We start from the raw sequence: 23598 nt of genomic DNA on the forward strand, positions 1-23598 counted from the left end.
CCCAGCTCTCTGCCTCAGAACCTCGAGGACTGAATCAGTACACCTCCCCCCGCCCCACCCTGGAGCCCACCCCAGAGCCTCGTCCCCCAGCCCACCCCTGGCTCAGAGAGAAAAGAGCCTGACCCAGCTGTGGGCTTTGTCTCTCCAAGAACCGCTCCACTTGCTGTTTTCCAGGGGCTGCCTGCGGAGGATGGCATCATGGACTATGTCCTCAGGAGCTAAGTGGGCAGCAAGCAGCCCGCCCAACCAGCTTGTTTTGCATCTCAACAATCTCGGGTATTTAGAGCGTGGCTGGTGCAACATCTGTGGAGGAAATGCTTCCCGCTTCCTCCTCCTGTCTCCCTCCCACTCCACTCAGGCTCGGGCTGGAAATGAGGAGGGGGTCTTTGTCCCTGGCATGTACTGTACAGATCAGGTGGCATGGTGGCTATGGAGGGGTGGCCTCCCCACCCCCCACAAGTCTGGGGTGATAAACATCTCCCCCAGTTCCCTGGCCGTGTCCAAATGTACATCATTTGAATCAGTACATTCTAGGACTGGGGAAAGCCTTCAGGATCACCCAGTCCAGAAGTTTTGTCCTAATGCCTCCTGGAAGCTACCCCAGAACCTTCTGAGGGCAGGCAGGAGGGCCAGAAGTTTGCCAAGTAGGCAGGTCTCTGTTTTGACTTCTCTGGTGCCCTGGAGGTTCATCTAAGGGTTTTTTTTTTTTTGTCTCAGATGACTCTGAGTTAATGGCAGGCCTGGGTCTGCACCCCGGTTCTCCTGATTGCTTCTATCAAGACTGATGGTTTCTGCTTTCCATTTTAATGTAATATTTCAGGGAAGCAGAATCAGCCATCATCATAGTAAATGCCCAGGGTGATAGGAACACAAGATGGCTAGGATTGAAGGAATGGAAGCCTGGTCAGGTCTCCTCCTTGGGCCCCCTGGGCAGTTAAAGGGAGAGAAGGACCCTGGTCTAAAACTGAGTTTCTTTTCAGCCAAGAGTCAGAAATAAAGCTTAGAGAAGTGGGCTGCCAATTCATACTAAAGTGTGAGAATCTGATATAATAAGGCTAATGCCTGAGAATGCACTTTGCTAGACAAGGGAAGCTGAAAGGAGAGAGTCTGGGATCATGAAGAGAAGAGAGAATGGGGAACCCTGGGGTGAGGAAGGGTAGGGGAAGGGAAAGAGGGGCTGGAAGGCTTAAGATAAACTCTCCCAACTTCTTGGGTTCACAGGCCCAGCCCTGAGCCAGCGGAGGAGTATTAATAGTTTGGAGGACACAGTGTGCCAACGGCAGAGGAAAGCAAGTAGTCGTTGAGGCTGTATCATCATGGGGCAAGTTACACCCCCACCAGCTCTGCCCCAACCATGGGACTCGGCTCATGGGCTGGGTGACTTGTGCCAAGTTTTTTTAACCCTGGTAAGCTGACCAGCTAACCAGCTTGGCAGGCTCTTGGGTGGTCACCCTCCTCAATGAGGACAGGCAGGCTCAGGCGGGGCTGTGGGCCCTGAGGGCTTGGCCCCTGGTGAATGCCCCATATGCAACCACCTGTGATGAGGACAATTCCATTGTTTGCCGATGCTCCAGGAGGAGATGTCCCAGGCTGCAGGTGCCATGCAGCTTCCATTCGTCTGCTGGGAGGACCCAGGGATGGCCCACGCCCCTCCACACCCCTCCCCTCTAAAGATGGCAGGAACTTCCACCTCGTCGAGAAACCTCTCCCTGAATAGGCCTGGTGAGGGCCAGAGTGGTCAGGACAGCCCCGGGGGATGGATAGAGTTATAAGGGGCTTCCTTGGGAAGAGAGCAGGGTCTTCCAGAGCAGGACCAGAGCAAGTTCCCACCTTGGACTGTCCTGGATGCAGAGCCAACCAGGGCTGTAGCAAAGGGCCCCTCCTCTCAGGCCAGGCTCTTCCTTGTCCTCCTGCCTTGGCTAAAGTAATCCAACCTCCATGCCTTTCTTCATGATATAACCACTACCTAGGTTGCCTTTCCCAGTCCAAAAAGCCCTCATGGATCCCCAGGACTCTTATAATCACAGCCTGTTTCAACACTTGACTCAAAAATGCAGGGAATGGGAAAGGTGATCCTGAGGCCTCATCCAGCTCTAGGCTAAGATGCTTGTCTGCCTCTTCCAGAAGTCCCCTTACTTGCCAGCCCCATCCCACTCTAACCATCCAATTTCTCTGACTTCTCCCAGTTTTTGGGGATTATAGCACCATTAGTTCTGCATGGTTCACACTTTTTTTTCCTTCTTCCTCAGGGCTGTAGAGAAAGTCTCTCCAAGTAGCCTGTAACCCCCTTGGCAGAGGTCCTGGTTTCTCATCCCTGGACCTTCCCCAGCCCAACACCTGCTGACTGCATACATCCCTCAGATGTTAATGACAAGCAGAAAGTACAGGTCCAGGCTCTTCCTCAGCTTCTTCCCAGCCCTCCAGGCCCAAATCACTGGCCTCCCTGCTGTCTCAGTCCCAGGCCGCAGGGGTCACCGAGTGACCCCCAATCCCACCACCAAATCTTCCCAAGCTCAAGCCCTGCTCTGAAAGGGCATGGCCCCGGAAGGGCGTGGCTCCGGATGGGCGTGGCTCCAGGAGGGCGGGGCTCTGAAGGAGCTGGCCTCTGGCTACACCCTCCCCTGCCATCAGACTGGGATCTGGAGTGCGCTCTCACCAGTACCAGATCTCTGGGCAGTCTGGCCTCAGTCAGTCAGACCCCGACTCCTCCGACCAGCTCAGCCCCTATGAGGACAGGGAGAACCAGGCTACTTCCCTCTGAACCTGTTTCTGGGGACAAGCTGTGCTTGGTCAGCCAGAGCCTCTTTTGATATGCAGTGAGAACTTGGCCCAGGTCTTTCTTTAAAGCTCAACGTGCACCTCCTCTCATGATGATGTTCTGGAAGTTTACTGCAGGTTCATGGAATTTCTCCCATGATTCAGGACTCCAGAAAGCTCGGACAACTACAGTTTATTTTGGTATGGTTCTGGTGAACTCATGTGGCCGCAAGACTTGACCTAAACCAAAGTGAGAATACTTATGGTCTTTATCTCAATGCGTAGATGTTTTTCTGCAAAAATAATCCTGTCTGATTACTGGGTGCTGCCCTCCACCTTGCTAAGGATGTTATGTGATACATGGTATACATATTATCTTTAATATAAAAATAATATAATACACATCTGCCCTCAAAGGGATGGTCACTATGGGGAAAGCGGAACTTCTCTGCTCTTACCCTTAAACTAGACTCTTTGGAATTTCCAGGACTGACTGAATATGGTGGTTTGATTTTCTCTTGGCTCTTTGAAAGTCTCCCAGTCAGAGAGTCTGGGCCTGAAATGTCTGGCCCCCACCCCAGCTCATCTCTGCTGCCTCCAGGATTCCCACGGAAGGTCAGGTGTGGCTGACTTCCAGAGTCTGATGGGGTCTCGCCGCTTTGCTTCCTGTTCTGGTCCAGACAGAGGCCAGGTCATGGCCAGGCAGCATGTGCTGAGAGGGCCATGCAGAAATAGCCAACAGACAGGGCAGAGGGGGAGGTTTAGGGGGCAAGGAAGGGTCAGCAGAAAGGAAAGGGGACTGCCTACCCTGACCCCTACTATGGACCAGGAGGCAATGCTAAGGATTGTGGGGGGAGCTGACCAACAATGGAGTCCCAAGACTTCTGCTTAAAGGGTGCTATGTATGAATCTGAGACATGAGCACATGAAAAATTAGGTAACATACCTAGAGTTGAAGACATGTGGTGCCAAAGATACCATGACATATGCCAAGTGAAAGAGGCTACAGAGTGGAGGACTCAGAGGGTCAGAGCTGCCCAGGTCTCAGCTGGGCATCAGCAGGAGAGAGGGATGAAGAAGTTAGCTCTGGATTCTAACAGACTAGAATTCAAGTCTAGGTGCTGCCAGTCAGTAGCTCTGTGACTTTGGGCAAGGCACTTGGCCTGTCTGAGCTTTTCCCCCCTATTCACCTCTAAAGGAAGAGAATTCCACCATCACCTACCTCCTGGAATGTCATTTGGTTAAATGAGATTATGCACATAAACAGCATAGGAAGGATTCAAATTATACGATGACTGGGATGAAAGAGGAAGAGAGGAAGCAACAAATGTCAAAAAGATGCTCCTCCACATGGGCTTCTCTAAGACAGACCACTAGATTTCTTGGACTCCATATATGAGGACAGCATTTCAGCACTTTTATATACACAAAACCCTCATAACAACCCTATGAGGTAAGGATTAGCCATTTTATAGATGGGAAAACTGAGGTCAGAGCAGCTAACTGACTTGCCCTGGCTCACCGTTAATAAGTGGTTGGCGGGAGGATTTGCACTCTATCCGTGTGACTCCAAGTCTAGTGCTCCTTACACTATAGCAGGGTCTTGGGCTGTGTCCCATCCTGCTTAGGCTGATACCAAAGTGAGGGTAACCCTTACAGCACCTGGCCCACCTCCTCCTGAGCCCAACTTCTACCTGAGCACACAAGCCTATAGGCACTGGGACCACTCTTCCTTAGGAGTTTCCAGCCCAGGAGTCCCTCCCCACCCCTTTCCTCTGTTTCTCTCCATCAGCCTCAGAAACTTTACCACCATCCATGGAGGAGGCTGGTTTGACCTCAACTCTAAAGCCCAGCTTCTCAAGGGTTAGAGTTGAGCTTGTCTCTAGTCTAAATTCCTTTCCCAAATTCAATGATTCTTATCAGTGATGTGTGGCTTGCAGTCTACCACCCTAAAGCAGTAAAATGTCTTCCTTTCTTCTCTCTGCCCTGTTTTTCTCAGGACCCAGTCAATTCCTAGCACTGTTCCAAAAAAATCCAAATACATAAAAAACTTAGGAATCATTTCTTAAATGTTTGTAAGACCTGTACACTGAAAATTACAAAACATTGCTGAAAGAAATTTTAAAAGCCCCCCTAAGAGAGATATGACCAGTTTATAAACCAATAGATTCAATATTGTCAGAAGGCAAATTGACTTATAGATTCAGTGCAATCCCAAGCAAAATCCTAGCAGGCCTTCCTGCAGATATCAATAAGTCGATACCAGAATTTATGTGGAAACATAAAGGATCTAGAATGGCCAAAACAATCTTGAAAAAGAAGGACAGAATGTATAGTACTTGGTTTCAAGACTTACCACACAGCTACAGTAATCAAGACTGTGGTACTGGCCGAAAGATAAGCTTTGTTGTTGTTGTTGTTCAGTGGCAAAGTCATGTCTGACTCTTTGCAACCCCATGGACTGGAGCAGGCCAGGCTTCCCTGTCCTCCACTATCTCCTGGAGTTTGCTCAAGTTCATGTCCATAAGCTTACCGAATAGAATAGAGAGTCCAGAAATAAGCCCTCATATATTGGGTCAATTGATTTGCAATAAAAATGACGATAAAGAAAGGATCACCTTTTTGACAAATGGTGCTGTAACGAGTTGATATCTACGCGGAAAACAGTAAACTTCAATTCTTACCTCACACCATCCATATAAGTTAACCCCCCAAAAATCATAGACTTAAGTGTAAGTGCTAAAACTGTGAAGTTTCTAGAAGAAAACATAGGACAAAATCTTTGCAACCTCTAATGGACAGAAATTTCTTGAATGAGAGAAACAAAAAGCACAAACCATACAAGAAAAAGTTCAAAAATTGTACTTCATCGCAATTAAAAACTTCTGTTCTGGAATTTCCCTGGTGGTCCAGTGGTTAAAACCCTGTGCTCCCAATGTAGGGGGCACAGGTTCAGCCACTAGTCAGGGAAGATCCCACATGCTGCATGGTGTGGCCAAAAAATAAGTAAATAAAATTCCTCTGTCTAGAAAGAGTTTTTAAAAAAACTTTGTTCTTTGCAAGGTAACAATAGGAAAAACGAAGAGGCAAGCTACAGACAGGGATAAAATATTGCCAATAATTTCTGATAAAGGACTTAAATCCAAAATATGTAAAGAACTCTTACAACTCAATAATAAGAAGACAATTCAATGAAAAGGATATTCAAATGACAAATGTACACATAAAAAAATGTTCAGCACAGTATTCATCAGTGGAAAAATGCAAATTAAAATCTCAATGAGACACTAATGCATACCCACTAAAATGGCCAAAATTAAGACTGACAGCAGAAAAGAATATGGAGCAACTAAAACTCTCATACATTACTGTGTGAAGTGGTACAAACACTTTGGAATACTATTCAACCATTTCTTATAAAGTTAAACATATATATACCATATGATCCAGAAATCCAGTCCTAGATACATATCCAAGAGAAATAAAAACATCTGTCCACTAAAAGGGATGTACGTGAATGTTTGTTTGGAAGAGCCCCAAACTGGAAACAATCCACATGTCCATCAACTGGTGAATGAATAAACAAATTGTGGTACATCCAAACAATAGGATACTACTCAGCAAGAAAAAAAGGAAAGTGCTACTGATACATTCCACCATGTGGATAATCTCAAAAACATTATTTTGCACAAAAGAATTCAGACTCAAAAGGCTATATACCCTATGATTCCATTTATATGAAATTCTACAATGGGCAAAACTATCTCAAGTGACAGAAAGCAAGGAAGTGGTGACCTGGGGCCGGTGGGGGAGTGTTGACTGCAAACGAACACGAGGAGTCCTTTGAGATGATGGTGCAGTTCCGTATAGTAATTGAGGTGGTGCTTACACGGAAGCATACATTCATTAAAACCCAAATCATGCACTTAGAATGTATGCATTTCATTGTGTGTGATGTTGGTTTTGAGAAAAAAAATTAAGGTTGTATCTTGCTTCTTCGCAATGATGACACCTCTACAACCCAAGAAGATAATGAGAATACCAGGAGCCACCAAGAGTGAGCCCATACTGAGCACTTAGTACGTGCCAGGCACCCTGTCAGGCCCTTTCATTCATTGTCTCAAGCCTCACACCTTTAAGCCTTTAGGATGGGAATTATCATCACCCAAAGCTCAGAAACGTGAAGACGTGCCTGAGGTCACACAGCTGGCAAGAGGCAAAGATCAGTGATCAGTGTTAGTTGCTCAGTCATGTTCGACTCTTTTTCACCCCGTGGACTATAGCCACCCAGGCTCCTCTGTCCATAGGATTCTCCAAGCAAGAATACTGGAGTGGGTTGCCATTCCCTTCTCCAAGGGATCTTCCTGAGCCAGGAATCGAACCCAGGTCTCCTGCACTGCAAGCGGATTCTTTACCATCTGAGCTACTACTTAAGATCGCGCTTTCCTAAACCTATCTATACTATCCTTAGACAGGAAAGAAACACAAACAGTGCGGAGGCCACACATATACAAAGCACCAGCAGAGTCAATTACAGTTTTAACAATTGCATCCACGTTAACTATTTCTGGGCACAAAATTCATGACTTAAAGACTGAATTGGATGACAAGGCTTATCGTATTCTCAGCTCACCACATAATACAGTGAGTATTCATTTATAAAACACCGCAGAAGTTAATATTTTCAGAATTCCCAAGCCAACTGAGCCAAAACATGAACTCTTGAGCAATCCTAGACTTCCAAGCCAGAGCCGTCTGGTTAGGGAACCTTAGGCCCTCCAGATGCTAAAGACCTTGGAGGCAAGTGACTTGACCATGGACAGCACAGAGAGTGGTCCGAGTTAGGACGAACCTTTCTACCTCCCATCCCACTGTCATCATGCCAACTATGGGAGCCTACGTGATACCTGAGCAGAGTTCATAGCATCCTATCTCACTGTTGAGGACAGAGGAGAATGTTGGGGCCCCACCCAACCCACAACAGCCAAGAGTGTCTAACAGAGTTAACCAAGTAGGAGAGGGGGGCAACCCTCTAGCCACTTCACCCTCCGCAGCTCCTTGGCAGCTGTGGCTCTCCTGGATGACCACATGGTATTAGCTCTGGTAGCTAATGCTCTCTGTCAGACGAAGAGCCCAGACTGGCAGCGGGACGTGATTTCTATGCTGCCTCTCCCACTAGCTTGCTGTGTGACACAGAGTGAGTCATTGAAACTTTCTCACCCTCTGCTTCCTTTTGAAAACTATTTACATCCATCCTGTATATCTCAAGAATGGGTCTGAGGATCAGATGACAGAGGGGCTGAATAAGAAGATTATTTGTAAACTGTAATACTAATGGTACTAATACTATCAGCATCACCAGAATTAGGTGCTAGACTCATGGAAAAACACCAGAAGCAGTTGCTGGATCACTGACTTGGGGATGATGGTCCCTTCATCTGAAAAACAGGAATAATACATGACCTGCTTGAAGCAGGGAGTTAGACCAGAGAAACTTTGGGGTCACTTCCAACTCTTAAGTCTGATTCTATGATTTAAAAAACCCCAAGAAGATTGGCCTTACCTGTTCTCCTGATGTTTGAATTTTATTTTATCAGGATGACAAAACACTTGATCTTATAGTCAGAAATGAGGTTTCAAATGCAGAGAAGGGACATCCTTCTAGAGAAGGGAGAAGCACCTCTTATTCTTACTACAGTGTGAATGACTGATACAGATTCCTTCCAGAGAGCAAATTCAAATAGTAGGATGGAAAACCTAGCCTGACTGAGTCATAACAGGGCTTCCTCAGGGAGAATTTAGGCTCATTCCTGTCCGTTCTCTCAGACCAAACACATAACAGCACGAAGCCCCAGTTTTATCTTAATCTCTGAGAATGTGTCCTCCTCCCCAGACTGGGGTGATGGTGGCTTGAGTGCATTCTGCCAGCTGTGTCCAGTGGCGCTCACAACTTGGAAGAGGGGCTCACATTCATATGATCCATCTCAGCCCCAATTCATGCTCGATCTATGATTTCCCTTTTCATTTCCAAGACTGCCCTGTTGCTTACAGCCCTCAAATTCTAACCCTGGGCACTGCCACAAACTCCTTTCCCTTCCAACCACACCAGCCTGGGTGGTCTCAGCTTCCTAGAGCCCCTCTCCTCCCATCTCACCCGGCCCTTGCCCCATCTTCAACCCTTGAGCCCAAGCAAACAAAAGGATTGTGAAAATGAGCTTATATCCAAGAGGCTGCAGGTATCATTTGCCCACCACTCCACTCCATTCCAGCTCAGAAACCCCTGTCAGAATTGAAATATCAAGACACTCTACCTCATCTCCTTAATAATTAGTAGCATTAGTTGTGCATTTACTATATGCTATACCCTGTTCAGGCTTCCCTGGTGGCAAAGGAATCTGCCTGCAACGCAGGAGACCCTGGGTCAGGGTCTAAACAACCACAAAGACCTTGTTCTAAGTGCTTTATGTGTACTAACACACAATTTACTGTTGTTTAGTCGCTAAGTTGTGTCCAACTGCTTTGTGACTCGATGGACTATGTATGACCCGCCAGGCTCCTCTGTCTGTGGATTTACCAAGCAAGAATACTGGAGTGGGTTGCCACTATCTTCTCCAGGGGATCAGATGGATTCTTTACTACTGAGCCCCCAGGGAAGCCCCACTCACATGATACTCATATGAAATAAGCACTATTCTCCTCATTTTACAGATAAGAAACTGAGGTACAGAGAGGTTAAGTGATTTAGCCAAACTCACACAGTTAGCAAGTAGATGGATTGGGGATTGAACCCACAGACTGTGCCTGACCATTTTATCCTGCCTGCTGAGGCAGCAACAGTGCCTTTCCAAGCCTGAAATCATTGGGAAACAACATGAATGTACGCTGCTCTTGACAGAGAGCAGATAGAGGAGCTCAGTCACACCAAGTTCAGCCCCTTCTTTGTACAAAAGAGGACACTGAGGCCAGAGACTAAGCGGTCTTCCCAGCAAGCTGAGCCCAGAGCCGTAGGGTCTGGGCTGACATCACTCCCACCCTACCCCCTATATGTTTCAAGAGAGGCTATTGCCCACAGCCAAGGCATGTTTTAACCAGGGGTCATGACCTGGAAATTAGCCCACAGCCCTATTCCTGTGCGGGACCTCTCAGACCTTCTCTGACCCTTATTTGCTCCTCCCTGCCAGGTCCATAAGAGCAGTCTCTGGCAGGTCACTTGCTTGGTGGTTTATGTTTTTTAGGTTTTGCTGGCTTGCTTGCTTTTGCCTTTGCTTGGGTCAGACTGTAAGCCTCACCTTGATTTGGGTGAGGATCACAAAAAGTGCCATGATTTAAAGAAACACACTGTATATATTTAGAGCAGGCTTTGAGGGGAGGTCAGGAAAGTCCCTTCACACCCACGACCCCGACTCCTATACCAAATCCTTGCAATTCAGGTTCAGAGAAGGAGGGTCAGTTACCCTGTAACTTGCTCTCCAAACACTGCCCGGCCCCACCCTTTCTCTTCCCAGAGTCACCCTCAACTCGGAGCTTCCTTTTCCAATCCTGTACACCATCTCCCCCTTACTCTCTTCGTCATTCTCCTGAGAATTCACCCGACGCCAGGTCTGAGATTTGGTTGGGTTTCCCCCACAGACGGTTCCCTCCTCCTCTCCCCACGGTCCGACGAAGGTTCCTCCATCCCTTTTGGATCAGCGCGATCCCCTCCCCCGACCTCGGTAACAACCCACTCCACCCATCCAGCCAGCCCTCCGGGTCTCAGCTCCGCAGGTCTAAGGCAGAAGGTGTGAAGGGAGCCCCAGGCAAGGATTGGTGGCTGGACAGAGCCCAGGATGGGGACGGACAGGGCACAAGTGAGGATCGGAGAGGACGTCCGAGCGTGGGAGGGACTCCTTGGACGGGCAGGGGCAGGGCGCGCCGGGGCGCACAGGCACCAGGTCCGAGACGCCTGCAGAGTCCCGGAGCTTGAGCCGGGATCCGAGACCAGGCTTAGTGGGCGGGATGAGGTCTCGGACAGGACTGGGTGAGAAAAGCGGAGGTGAAGGGGACCAGAGTTCGGACGCTGGAAGGTGCGATCCGGACGCAGTCCGGGAAGCCAGAGGAGTTCTGGGCACTAACTCCCAACCCCGAGATGGGGTTGGGTACTAAGGTCTGAGTTCGAGATCTCACCGGGGCCAGCGGAAGGGAAAAGTTGGCTTTGCTGCAGCGGGAGGAGGGGGAGGCAGGCGGGCCGGGGCGCGGCGGGCATTGACCCGAAGTAGGCGGCGGCGGGCAGCGCCAGCAGGCAAAGCGCGGCCAGGGCCAGCGCGGGCGGGGGGCGCATGATGCCGGCGGCGCGGAGCCCAGTCGCATCTCCTCGCGCCGCGCAGCGCTCGCAGCGCCGCCACCAGCCGCCCGCGGGGCTTGAAACCCAAGCGGGGCGGAGCGGGGAGTGGGGGAGGGAGCGGCGCTGGAGGCACCCACCCCCGAGCGGCGAGCCCCCCGCCTCATTGGCCCTGCCGACTTTCCCCGCCCCTCTGAGGGTGGGGCCACCTCTCCAGGTCCGCCCCCACCCCGCCTCTCGGCCCCCTGCCCACCCTCCCCAGGTGAGCGCTCACCTGATGTAGTGCGGGTCGGGGGACTGGGCGGCTGAAGGCCCCGGGGATTGGAGAGGCAAGGATGGGGGTACGATGCGGGGACCAGGGAGCTTTTGCCTCTCCGGGCGGGGTGGAGGTACCCGCAGGATACCCTCCCCCAAGGAACAAGGGGTCGGGGCGTAAAAGGAGAGAGGCGCCTGGAGCCTGGGAAGTCGTGTCTCATCCACTCTCCAGCCGGGTCGGGTCGGTGCGGGTCCCTCTGGCCCAGCTCCGTGACACTGAGGGAGGGCCGGCTGTGGACACAGGAAAAATGCTAAGGGTGTCCTCGGACGGGGGTTCCCATGGTCAGCGTGGAAGCGGGGTGAGGGAGCCCAGTTTCTAAACTAGAGACTGTCGGGGAGGAGGCCTCACTGAGCATTAGTTGATGTTCATGGAACAAAAATCCAGGTTCTCTGGTCAGTGGGGCAGGCAGAGCCTGGGACGGGGTGGGGAAGGAACTTACTTTCCAAAGTGCATAGACCCCAGAACTTCTGCCAGACAGAATGAATATGTTCAGTTTGGGGCCATATAGCTCTGCCTTGCTTATTCTTTTCTTTTTTCTTTTTTTTTAAGTCTAATCCCAATTCCTGCAGTGAAAATGCAGTGACCAAGGCAATAGGTGGCTCCCAGCTGGGAGGGAGACACACAACAAATCACCCCATCAGTGTTTAATATGTTTTTGAGAGTATTGAATACTGGGTCAAATCGAGCAAAACAAAACATAACTCACACTGAATGTCAAGATCTGAATGTAAAGTTTCCAAAAAATCAACCATGTATGCAGAACATCAGGTGACAGCGACCTTGGCTTTGTGGACACAAAGGCTCTGGGAGGCTGGGGGAAGATGGGAGCTGCCATGTTAACAGAGGAAGCCCCAGCTATAGTGAGCCTCTCTGAGCTCAGTTTTCCTGTCCAATAAGGGTAGCGGTTAACCAACAATCTTTAACAACTCTGCCAGCGATATCACATCCCACGGTTCTGTGTATTGAGGCATATAGTCCAGTGTGGTGGGCAGAGACCTGAATTCAAATCATGGAAATTATAAACCTCAGATATGAAATGGGGACGATAATAAATAGCTCTCAGGATTTTTGTGCAAATAAGAGTGATGCCATGGGAATTCCCTGAAGGCCCAGTGATTAGGATTTCCCACTTTGACTGCCAAGAGCGCAGCTTCAATCCCTGGTGGGGGAACTAAGATTCTGCAAGCAGCGTGGCGTGGCCAAAAAAGCAAAATAAAAAAAATGATGCCAAATGCCTAACAGGTGCTGGCACTCAAATCAGGGGTTGTTAAAACTGCAGACAGGGGTGTGCTGCTTTGCCGGGTGGGTGGGAATCGGGCTAATAGCATTTGCCAATTCCCTGCTGCAAATATTGCCACCGTGGGTGATTTCAAGTTACTGATGTGGCATCACCCTTGATCTAAGGAGTTAGGAAGAGATTTGCTCAGGTGGTTCTGCAAACCAGTTGCAACTGGCTCCAGCATACCACTGGTAAGACCTTGAACCAGGCTCAACGAAGCTCAAGCTGGACCAGTGTGAGTCAGAGAGGAAGAAGGACCCCCACCAGGCCCCAACCACCCCAGTGGGCACCTGAATTCAGGCAGATGAGGAGGGAGCTGTCCCAGCTGCCCCTCCAGTCCTTATGCCCGTGGGCCCCCGCCATATATACACAAGCACAAACAAGCATGTGTGTGCCTGGAGCAAGGGCGGGGTGAGGCACACTCTCCCAAAGTGACACATTTTCAATGTTTCAGGAAAGTTTACCTGTTGACGGTTAAGGCTGTAAGGCAGGGAAATTGGAGAAAACACTAAAGATTCACCAAGGACATCAGTGACTGGATGCTGAGATACACATGGAAATATCCAGGAGGAAGTTCTCTCTTTTTCTAAGACGTTTTATTGAAGTATAGTTAATTTACAATGTTGTATTAATTTCTACTGTAGAGCAAAGTAATTCAGTTCTAGATACATGTACATTCTTTTTTATATTCTTTCCATGATGGTTTATCACAGGATACTGAATATAGTTCCCTGTACTATACGTGCATGCTAAGTCACTTCAGTCGTGTCTGATTCTTTGCAGCCCTATGGACTGTAGACTGCCAGGCTCCTCTGTCTATGAGATTCTCCAGGCAAAAATATTGGAGTGGGAGTGGGTTGCCATTTCCTTCTCCAAGGGATCTTCCCAACTCAGGGATCAAAACCGAGTCTCCTGTCTCCTGTCTCATTGGCAGGTGAGTCCTTTACCACTAGTGCCATCTGGGAAGCCCATCTGTACTAGACAGTAGGACCTTGTTTATCCATTCTGTATGTAATAGTTTGCATCTGCTAATCCCAGACTCAGAAGGAAGTTCTTGAGCCTCCACTCCACCAGCCAGTGTTTGGGATGCCATCCTTGGGCCCAGCACATGTCTCACTGAAGTCTCAGGCCTCCTGTGAGGTTAGTGAGCCATCATTATATCCATTGCACAGATGAGTTAACTGAGGCTCAGGAAACTTAAGTAGCTGGTGCATGTGACCCAGCTGTAAGTAGTGGAAGCAAGAGTTGAGCCCAGCCTAGTGGGACTGTCGCACTGGTTGCGGCTCATGATTGGTCACAGCTGGCTGAGGGCAACCCAGACACCCCAACTCACAGGGGCCTTGGCATAATTCATCCTTACAGAGTATTACGGGGCTCTAGTCTGGAGGAGGAGATGGCAGTGAAAACAGATCATCTCCACAGTTGGGATATTGTGGGACCCCTGAGGAAGGACACAAGGGGCAGCCCTCGGGGCTTAGAGCCTTGACCATAATGATTTGTTCCTCCCACCTCACCCTCTGCCCTGGGAGCTCCTCAAGACGGGGAGCAGGCGGAGGCCCTGAGTTTTATTTCTTTCTGTATCTCCAGGGCCTGGAATAGGGCCCAGCACATAGTAGGTGCTCAGGTAATATGTGTTGTTGCCAGCTTGTAACTCGGGTCTGTTGGCCTTTTTATGCGGCTGCAGAGATAGAAATACTAGATTGTGTTATTTTGACACAATGCATGCTCACAGACACACCCCCTCCCATACCCAGACACATGCCCCATCGCACGTGTGTGCGCGCGCGCACGCACACACACACACCCCTTGACACTCTACAACTCAAGTCCAGGCATTCAGTGACACAGACTCCCCCCACACCTCCCCCATGGCTGTCTAAATTCCTCGGCAGACCCACAGCTGCTCCCGGACCTGCACGTTCACACAGGGATGCAAGAGGAGCATTCTTAGACATCCACGTGCAGCTACCTGTCTCTATGAACCAGCCCAAGGCAGCCACGGCTTAGGGTGCAGTTCTCCTGGTCCCCCCTGCACATGCACGCGCACATGCGCACACACTGTGGCGATCACAAACGAGTGATCCAAACAACTTGCGGAGGCTGTATCCAATCCAGCTTCACATCTCTTCATCCTCCCCCCAACCCTGCCCCCAGACCAGGCCACCCTGCCTGAAGCAAATCCCCAGGAGCCATTCACCCTTGTCTGGCCCCAGGTCCCTAGGGCTCCCAAGTCAAGCCCAGGGCCCCAGGCAGAGGCCAGCACTCACACAATCCTCTGAGTTCACCACCTGGCTGTGAGCAAGTGGAAATAAGGAATTCCAGGCTGGCCATCTCCCTCTGATCACCCTCAGGGCTGCACTGGAAATGGCCTCAACCCAACAGGAAGTGGGGCGGGTGATGCCAGCGGGCTCCAAGGGAAGGCACCTGTGCCCAGACCAAGCTTGAGGCATGAGACATGGCTGCTCAGGAGAGCTGGTCCCAGGGAGGACCCAACAGGACTGGTGTGGGAGTGCTCCCTGTCCCTCTGCCTGGGCCTCCCCCACTCCCTGTGACCCAGCCTTCTTGGCTATGGTCTCATTGTAAATAGTTCTGTTCTGACCACTCCCATCCGTCCTATCCCTACTCTTCTGAACTGGCCTTAACTCTCCCTCTCTCTCTGATTTGGCTCCAGGGTGCCGTGAGTTATCGCGTTGGGCATCACTGTCCCCACTCCACAGGAAGGACACTGAAGTTTAGAAAGGTAAGTAATTTCCTCAACGTCATGGTATTCACTGGTACTTGGTGATATATACTTGACCTTTTCAGAGCATCAGACCGAACTAGGACTGAAGCTAACTGGGGAAAGTGGGTCACAGAATCTCACACAGGGGGGACTTACAGCTATGCGTGAAAACAATAGAAAAGATGGGAGAGAAACATATCAAAATATGTATGAAAAAATGAGTGCTTTGCAGGAGTCTCTGGTGGCTCAGTGGTAAAGAATTCGCCTGCCGGTGCAGGAGATGTGGGTTCAATACTTGGTCCAGGACGATCCCACGTGCCGTGGAGCAACCAAGTCTCTTTGCAGCACGACGACTGAGGCTATGCTCTCGAGTCCAGGAACCTCAGCTACTGAGCCCACGTGCCACAACTACTGAAGCCTGTGTGCCCTAAAACCCAGCTCCACAACAAGAGAAGCCACCACATTGAGAAGCCTGCTGCAACTAGACAGTAAGCCCCTACTGGTGGCAACTAGAGAAAAGCCTGTGCAGCAGTGAAGACCCAGCACAGCCAAAAAGAAAAAGTGGGTGCCTTGGACCATTCAGTCCAAAATAAAGGTCATGATTATGATTTTAAAAAGTGGAGTGCTTTGGAGGTTGTGAGGGTGTGTTACAAATCTTCTTTGAATCTTCTAATTTAACATTTATAATGAAAAAAATTTTTCTTCAAAGGGAGAGGCAACAGGACACAAAAAATCTCTAACGGTAAAACTTTAAGCCTTGGCAGGAAAGATATTTGGGAGAGAATGAGGAATGTATTCCTGGACATTTCCTATGTCATCCATCCACCTATTTTTCTATAGGAAGGACCCCAGTCCTCTATGGGGAGCTCCCCCTACAGCTGGCAGAGCACACCCATCCACGGCAATTCCAGTTCGAAATCTTGTCTCTGCTCCTCCCTCCCTTTCTTGCCTTCTCTGCTCCTGAACAATGCTCTGGGTGAAGGCTGTGCTGTGCGGAAGGTGATATGATTCTTCCTTATCCCTTCCTTATCCCTTGCCCGCCTCAGGCCCTTCTCCAGCCCAAAGGTGTTTGAGCTTAGCCAAGAGAGGCTGAATGCAGAGGTAGGTAGAGAAATGGCAATGTGGAGAGACAATCCTAGTTTCAAAGAGCCTGCTCCACTGTCCACACAAATCAACTCAGAATTGTCAGGTGACACATATGCCTGTGCGCTGCCTGGGCAGTGGGGTCACCATGAGTATACACACCCACCCTCTGGGTTCCCACTTCTAAAAACATTAAAACACAGTGAGATGACCGGGCAAGTAGCACTGAGCAGCATGCTTTCTGCCTTTGACTATTAAGTACCCCCCTCTAGAGCCACCCCACTGGCAAAGCAATAATGACAGACTCTACTTTTGGGTGTATTATAACAGAAAGGTGTTCCGGACAAGCCACAGCTACTAGTCCAGTTCAACAGAAAGGAAATAAAGAAGGAAAAGTAGGAGAAAGGCAAGAAGAATAACTTTCTTAGGAAATGAAAAAATCATCTAGAATTGACTATCAATAACATTCTAAAGATTGGATTCTGAACAGAGGCACACTTTGCGTATTGTTCGCATGTTTCCATCTGAGTAACTTCTTGCTTCAGAAAGGCAAGGGTAAGAGGAAAGGGTCCCCATTTTGAAGTGCAGAATATTCAGCTGGTGCCTGGAGGAATGCAGTCCCTTGCCTAGTTCTAGATGGTGCCCACTTCCTCCTGGTCACATTTGCATAATTATAGGCACAAGTAGGAGGTGCTCATTAACAAAGTCTTGACTAGGAGATAGAGTTAACAAACATGAATTTATTCCTTTCTCAGAGCCTTCAGAAATTGCTACCACATAGCAAAATGCCTAAGCTTTGCCATCAACCAACTAGAAAAGCGACAATAAACAATGGAAGAAGCTTATTTATTTCTCTAGTTAAATACCTTGGGAAAACTTAGGGTGAAATCTGAGCACTTTCCTAAATAATCTCAAGAAAATACCAAAGATAATAATATGCGCTCTTCTTCACAGCACATACAGTTTTTGAACTCTGAACATTAAGTGTTATACATATTAGTGATTTAGCCATCTACTTCTAGTAGGATACCTGTCAGTTTGAGTTTAACTGGGATCTTTATTGCCTAAGCTCATATAATAATAACAAAGCAGGATAAAATAAGTCTGAGAACAAAATGGTTGAGAAAGAGTACTAATCTTAGAGATAGAAGACTTTCGAGTTACTAGCATTAATTTCTTACCTATTTTGAGAAAAATCATTTCACTACCCTACTTTTGCTTCTTCATCTGTCAAATAAGTTATCAAATATAAGCTAGATTGCCACCTGTCAGGATGTTACAGAGGGGATTCCTCTGATGAAATAATGTTGAGAAAAAAACTGAGTTTCTCTGTTACCCTAAGATTACATAATCCTATAAATACATCTTCCCCCAATTAAAAAAAAGGTGAAGGGCCTCAAGCACCTCATATAAAATTTAAATAAAATGGTCCTTCCTGAAATATTCTGGGATTATATCAAAACAATTTTAAGTACTTATTTTCTCTAGTCTAATGATTCTTTTTTCTTTCTCTCTTCTCTCTAGAAAATTTACCTTTATCCTTATCCAATGGTTCCTGGGAAAGAATAGTGCACAGTACCGGGTTTTTCCACACCCCAGTCTCTTGAGCTAGAGTAGCTAAAAAATGCAATTCACAGCTGCCATTCTCCATCAGCTTTTCATGAGCTACCTATAAATATTAAATAAACATCCAAAGAATTACAACAGATTTTCAAAAGCAAGCTTATCAGCCTTTAAATATAATACTAAACTTCTGAAAAATAAGACTTTAATCTTAAAATTTTCATGTCACATTACAAAGTGCTGCATCCTTCTGATTTTTAAAGATGAATCTCAAGAATAAGAATTTTACTAATCATAAATTTTAAATAAATAAAATATATTTCTAGAAATAAGTTCATATTATTTTTCCCCAAGATCTAAACCAACAGCAAAGTTATTTCTCGAGGAAGCTATCAGAATATCCATAGCATGAAAGACCTTATTTATACATTTTATATCCTCTGTTAGTAAAAAAATTTTCCAAAAAACTTTACCATTAACAGATGACAAATTTACATCAATGCCTAAATGACAACTTCTATACACGTATTTCAATAAAAGGGACTTATGAAAACAACTATATGTATGACTTTTCATACATTTGTAAGACTGCATAGTCTTAGCAATATTCTATTAAAGCTGACACTGAACCTTGCTTACTTGTTTCCAAGTGTTCGTGCAACTGGCGTATTTTTCAGGCCACAAAAGACCAACAATTTTAATTCAATTCAGAAAATGTTTACTGAGAATTTCTGTGGGCAAAGTACCAGGGAAGAGCAGCTAGTCCCTGCGAATATGGGGCTTATCCTCTAGTGGGGTAGAGAAATGTTTAGTTAAAACACAGGCAAAATAAAATAAATGTAGTTAAGCTGGTATAAAATAAGCCCGAAGAAGCTCTGAAATGAAAGCAAAATGTCATGGAAACTCTTAAAGCTCATGCTATGTTTGTATTAAAAATCTATTCCTCAAAACCATAAAAATCTCACTGAAACAAGTTCAAGTGCCTTAAGATTTTTTTTTTTTGAGCAACTGCTGAGAGCTACCATACTGGGATTTAGTTATTTCCTTCTTATTAACCCACATGAAAAAGTATCAAGCAGTGCTATTGTTTCAAAAAGAAAGTTTCAAAGTTTACCTGATGTTGACAAACAAAATTAGTATGAGGAATTCAGTATTATATTTGCATATAAACTATCTACTTAATTAATTCTGTGGTAGAGTGTATGTGAGTACCAAACTATGAAAATAGTTCTGAAACAATCATTTACCTAAAAATAACCACTTGCTGGGGAAAAAAACCCGAGACACAAGTTATTGATATGCTGAAGTAGCAACTGCATGATCAAAAAGTTAGTTGCAATGTGACAAACAGGACAAGACACTTCCAACAGTTATTAAGTATCTACTATGTGTAAAATACTATGTGAAATCCTATGGTATAAAGACATGAATCCTATCTTCAAGAATTTTGCACTCGACATAGATTTTAATGTTTAATATTAAAATAGAAAAGTTGACTTTTCTGCCTAACTATAGTTTATTTCACATGCTTCTAAAATCTGAGACTAATCTACTTTTAATATTTCTTCTATGGAAAAACATAAGGCCAAAAGGTATTTTAAGAACTCTGGCTAGAGGAATAGAGAGACAACTATACTTTCTGAGATTAGCTGGCAGGAACATTCTTTTAAACTAACCAATTAATCAAAATTTACTTGAAGCTATAATATATCCAGCACAATCTAGCGCTTAAACAAAATTTAATATTCTTGAAATACTCCAAAACAACTAAGTGCTAAACTATGTAGTACTTTTATAATCAGAATAACAGCACTAAGTAAAAGAGATAAAGCATGTGTTTTCAGATATAAGAGAAAAAGTATGGGCTATGGAATAAAGAATCTTGGTTCATATTACTACTCTGATATTAGCTGTTTAAATATCGGCCAATAAATACTGTAGAATTGAGCCTCAGTTTCCTCACCTTTAAAATGGGAAAAATATACCTACCCCCACAAAGTTTTCATAAGGATTAAATGAGGTATGTTAAATTCTTATAAAGCACACCACAATTTTCAGTGATTACACTGTTTCTAAACACAAATGAGGGCATTTTCTTTTGTGTTCTCTTACTGCTGTGGCAAAGTTCTAATTATTTGATTTTAAAGAACTGTGCAATATTCAATCAATCTACTTAAGTGTATATATTCATTTAATAAATATCCTGAGTACTGACTATGTGCAAGTCATCACTGTTAAGAAGAACAGCAATTAATGTTTGTCATCACTTAAATCTTTTAAATTTTAACTAAATAATTTATTCAGAATAAAGAAAATCACCATAAAATATACCTATGTTAAATCTAGTAGGTAAATATTCTCACCTGCACCAGTGTCTGAAATTGCCCCCACTGCTTATCAGATAATTCAACAGGCAGACACAGCAAAAGTTCAACACAGCTTCTAAAAAAACAAAAAATTGTAAGGATACAAATAATTATTAAAATTTAAAGTAAAATAAGATAAATAATTCTAACATTATCAGTAGACTCTCCATAACTAATCTATTTAAAATTAAACTATCATAAGACCTGAGATGCAGAGTTAAAACAAAAAGCTTAATCTAAGTTTTTTATTTACTCAAAAGTTTACTCACAATGCCAAGCGCTCCAGAACCAAAGCTACATTTTCACATTCAGAGGTAAGATAAGGTCGGGCTTTAACGTAACTTTGGATAGCCACTGTGTATACCTCCAATAAAGGTAAAGGATCTTCTGAAGTTTTCCATTTCTCTGCATATTCAAGGAGTGTCTGTTTGGAAGGAATAATAAAAAGTATTCAATGTAAATCAAAATACAGATTGACAAGTCAACTGTTTTTTGTTTTTCTTTCCTCCCTAGGAAATTTTGAAAAATAACTTTATTTTATAAAAACAAAAAGCAGTTTATACTGATTAACATATTAAAAGTAATAAAGCAATAAACGAGCAGCTCTTTGTAGGAGAAAATAATAGTGTTAATTCATCCAAAAATAGCATCATTTCATGAAGTCTGGTTTTAAATAGTGTACGCATTCTCTTCTATCTTTCCCAGTCAAAATGCCATCTTTCACCCCCAAATTTCTGAGATTTAAAAGTTATTTTAAAAAGGAGATGTGTCGGCAAGTTATATTTGAGCAGGCATGCAGTGAAGAATTTCAAATATTTATGTTTTCTATTTTTCATGCAAGGAACATAAAATTCAACATCTAACAATAAATAAATCACATTATGGCCAGAAAAGACATGAAGTATTTTCAGTTTTAAAAATATTATTTGCATATTAGTTTTATGACAAGTTTTATCATTAAAAAAATCAATCTAAAGATGTTCAACATACATAAAATCACTATTAAAGATTTTAAGAATAATTATAAGTTCAAGAAATTTTTATAATCAAGTGCTTATTTTTTATTTTTTTAAGTGCTTATTTTTTAAAAGAACACTCTTCCTTCCTTAATGAAGTAAAGAGTTCAAATATTTCACCTCATCAAAATTATTAAAAGGAAAAATAAAATGCTGTTTATCCTACAGAAGAAATGGAAGAAACTGGCACAGAAGAATTGATGCTTTTGAACTGTGTGTTGGAGAAGACTCCTGAGAGTCCCTTGGACTGCAAGGAGATCCAACCAGTCCATCCTAAAGGAGATCAGTCCTGAATATTCACTGGAAGGACTGATTCATTGGACGACTGAAGCTGAAACTCCAATACTTTGGCCACCTGATATGAAGAACTGACTCATTGGAAAAGACCTTGGTGCTGGGAAAGATTGAAGGCAGGAGGCGAAGGGGATGACAGAGGATGAGATGGTTGGAAGGCATCACCGACTCAATGGACAAGAGTTTGAGTAAACTCTGGGAGTTGGTAATGGACAGGGAGGCCGGGAGTGCTGCAGTCTATGGGGTTGCAAAGAGTCAGACACGACTGAGCAACTAAACTGAACTAATGCATATAATTCTTACTTCACCTAGCACCAGTCTCTCTACTGAAGATCATTAAATATTATTTTCCTTTTTCTGGAAAAAGTTTAGATGTCTAGGGAATTTCATGCCTGGCAAATCTTAATATGGGTTTGATCAAACACTTAGGCTTCTCCTATTAGTTCTCTTACAGTAATGAATCAATCTTGTAATAGCTTTAACTTTTCCTGGAAAAGAAAATAATGTACTGACTTCCCAAAAGTTTTGAAATTATAAGTTTCTTCCTTTTCTTGTCTCCCAATCAATCCTCTTCCAAAAAAAACCCTTAAAAAACTATATGTCTATATATACATTTTGCCCAGGCTCTACATTTCTTGATGTATCTGGCTCTGCACAGGGTACTTATATATTACCTTTTTTCCTTTGCATAACTGAGTTCTACTGTCCTCAGGTGAAAAATTTCTTAACTTTAGTTATTACCAAAGATGAGTTATTTTAGGTATATCAGGGTCTGAACTGATGAGAAAAATAACTGACAAATCACAGAATGCTAGAACCATAAAGCACCTTAAAAATTATATACTTTCACCTCATTTATAGATGAAGAAAGAGAGAGAGAAAGCAGATTCTGGTGAAAAGCAGAGAGCTCTTAGGTGGCTGCTTAATAGTCTGGAACTAAGTGTATTAATAACTGGGGAAAGGGTAGAAGAAAAGGATCACAGCAGATGAAGAGACGGTATGAAAAAGAAAACTAACGACACGCTCGTATTGACACTTACAGGGGAATAAGTTTCAAAGTTGGGTTAAAAAACAAATATCTATTTTTACAAAACTATCAGTTGATATTCAAACTCGTTAGTGTACTGATAGTAGAGCTTCCCTTGTCTCTCAAGACACTAAAATTAGTAGAACCACTGTGGAACTGGAAGCATTCCCAACATGACTGGCTAATAAATTATGCTTTCTTCAACTAAAAGTTATTTATATCTACTGCCTTAATCTATACAAAACCTTCCGTTTCAGGCAGGAATTCCAGAATAATCACTCATATTCTTTGCGCAGACTCAGAATAGATCTTAAAGATCACTTAATTTTGTTTTATGAAGTTGAGTGATCTGCAATTCAAACATTTAACTGAATCAGTAACTAGCAAAGCCAGGTAGACTCACTCTCTATGAAATCTGTCCATTACACATACTGTTTGTGGCAATGTCACAGAACCATAAATCTGTAGATTATTTTATTATTTCAATTATTCCTCCTAACTTTATGAGGTTATGGACTATTTTATCCAATTTTCCAGCCATATTTCAGGTGAAAGTAAGAAAATCCAACTCAAAGCAGCAGAATCAGTATTAAAGGTTTCCCACATAATAAGAAATTAAGAAGAAGGACAGGATGCGGGACTGGTTAGTTTAGCAGCTCAACAATGTCTCCAAGGACCCATCTCTGCCTTCACTCTGCCATCCTCTCAGGTGGTACTCCCAACCCAATCTCTGCTGCTGCTGCTGCTAAGTCACTTCAGTCGTGTCCGACTCTGTGCGACCCCATAGACGGCAGCCCACCAGGCTCCCCTGTCCCTGGGATTCTCCAGGCAAGAACATTGGAGTGGGTTGCCATTTCC

General features: G+C 45.1%; 1 protein-coding gene across 15 annotated transcripts in view; it reads right to left on the reverse strand.

Moving 5' to 3' along the window:
• The window catches only part of LOC145543156 (zinc finger protein 292-like), a 107882-nt gene that overhangs the window by 36873 nt on the left and 47411 nt on the right, over window positions 1-23598 (reverse strand). For 12 of the 15 annotated variants that reach the window (XR_014080494.1, XR_014080495.1, XR_014080499.1 and 9 more), the window contains exons 2-4: window positions 20673-20827; window positions 20401-20479; window positions 18008-18143 (exon numbers count right to left, since the gene is read on the reverse strand). Coding sequence is in view for 9 of the 15 variants with exons in the window: in XM_081583777.1 (XP_081439903.1) it covers window positions 18008-18143; window positions 20401-20479; window positions 20673-20827 (370 nt within the window). In the remaining 6 variants the exon portion in view is untranslated. Of the gene's footprint in view, window positions 1-703; window positions 5286-13250; window positions 14348-17194; window positions 18144-20400; window positions 20480-20672; window positions 20828-23598 lie in introns of those variants that run through there. The other 3 variants (XM_081583776.1, XM_081583784.1, XM_081583780.1) reach the window with 3 other exon arrangements.

The sequence above is a fragment of the Giraffa tippelskirchi genome, chromosome 3, assembly GCF_054371585.1.
Source record: "Giraffa tippelskirchi isolate mGirTip1 chromosome 3, T2T-mGirTip1v1.2.pri, whole genome shotgun sequence".
Lineage (NCBI taxonomy): Eukaryota > Metazoa > Chordata > Mammalia > Artiodactyla > Giraffidae > Giraffa > Giraffa tippelskirchi.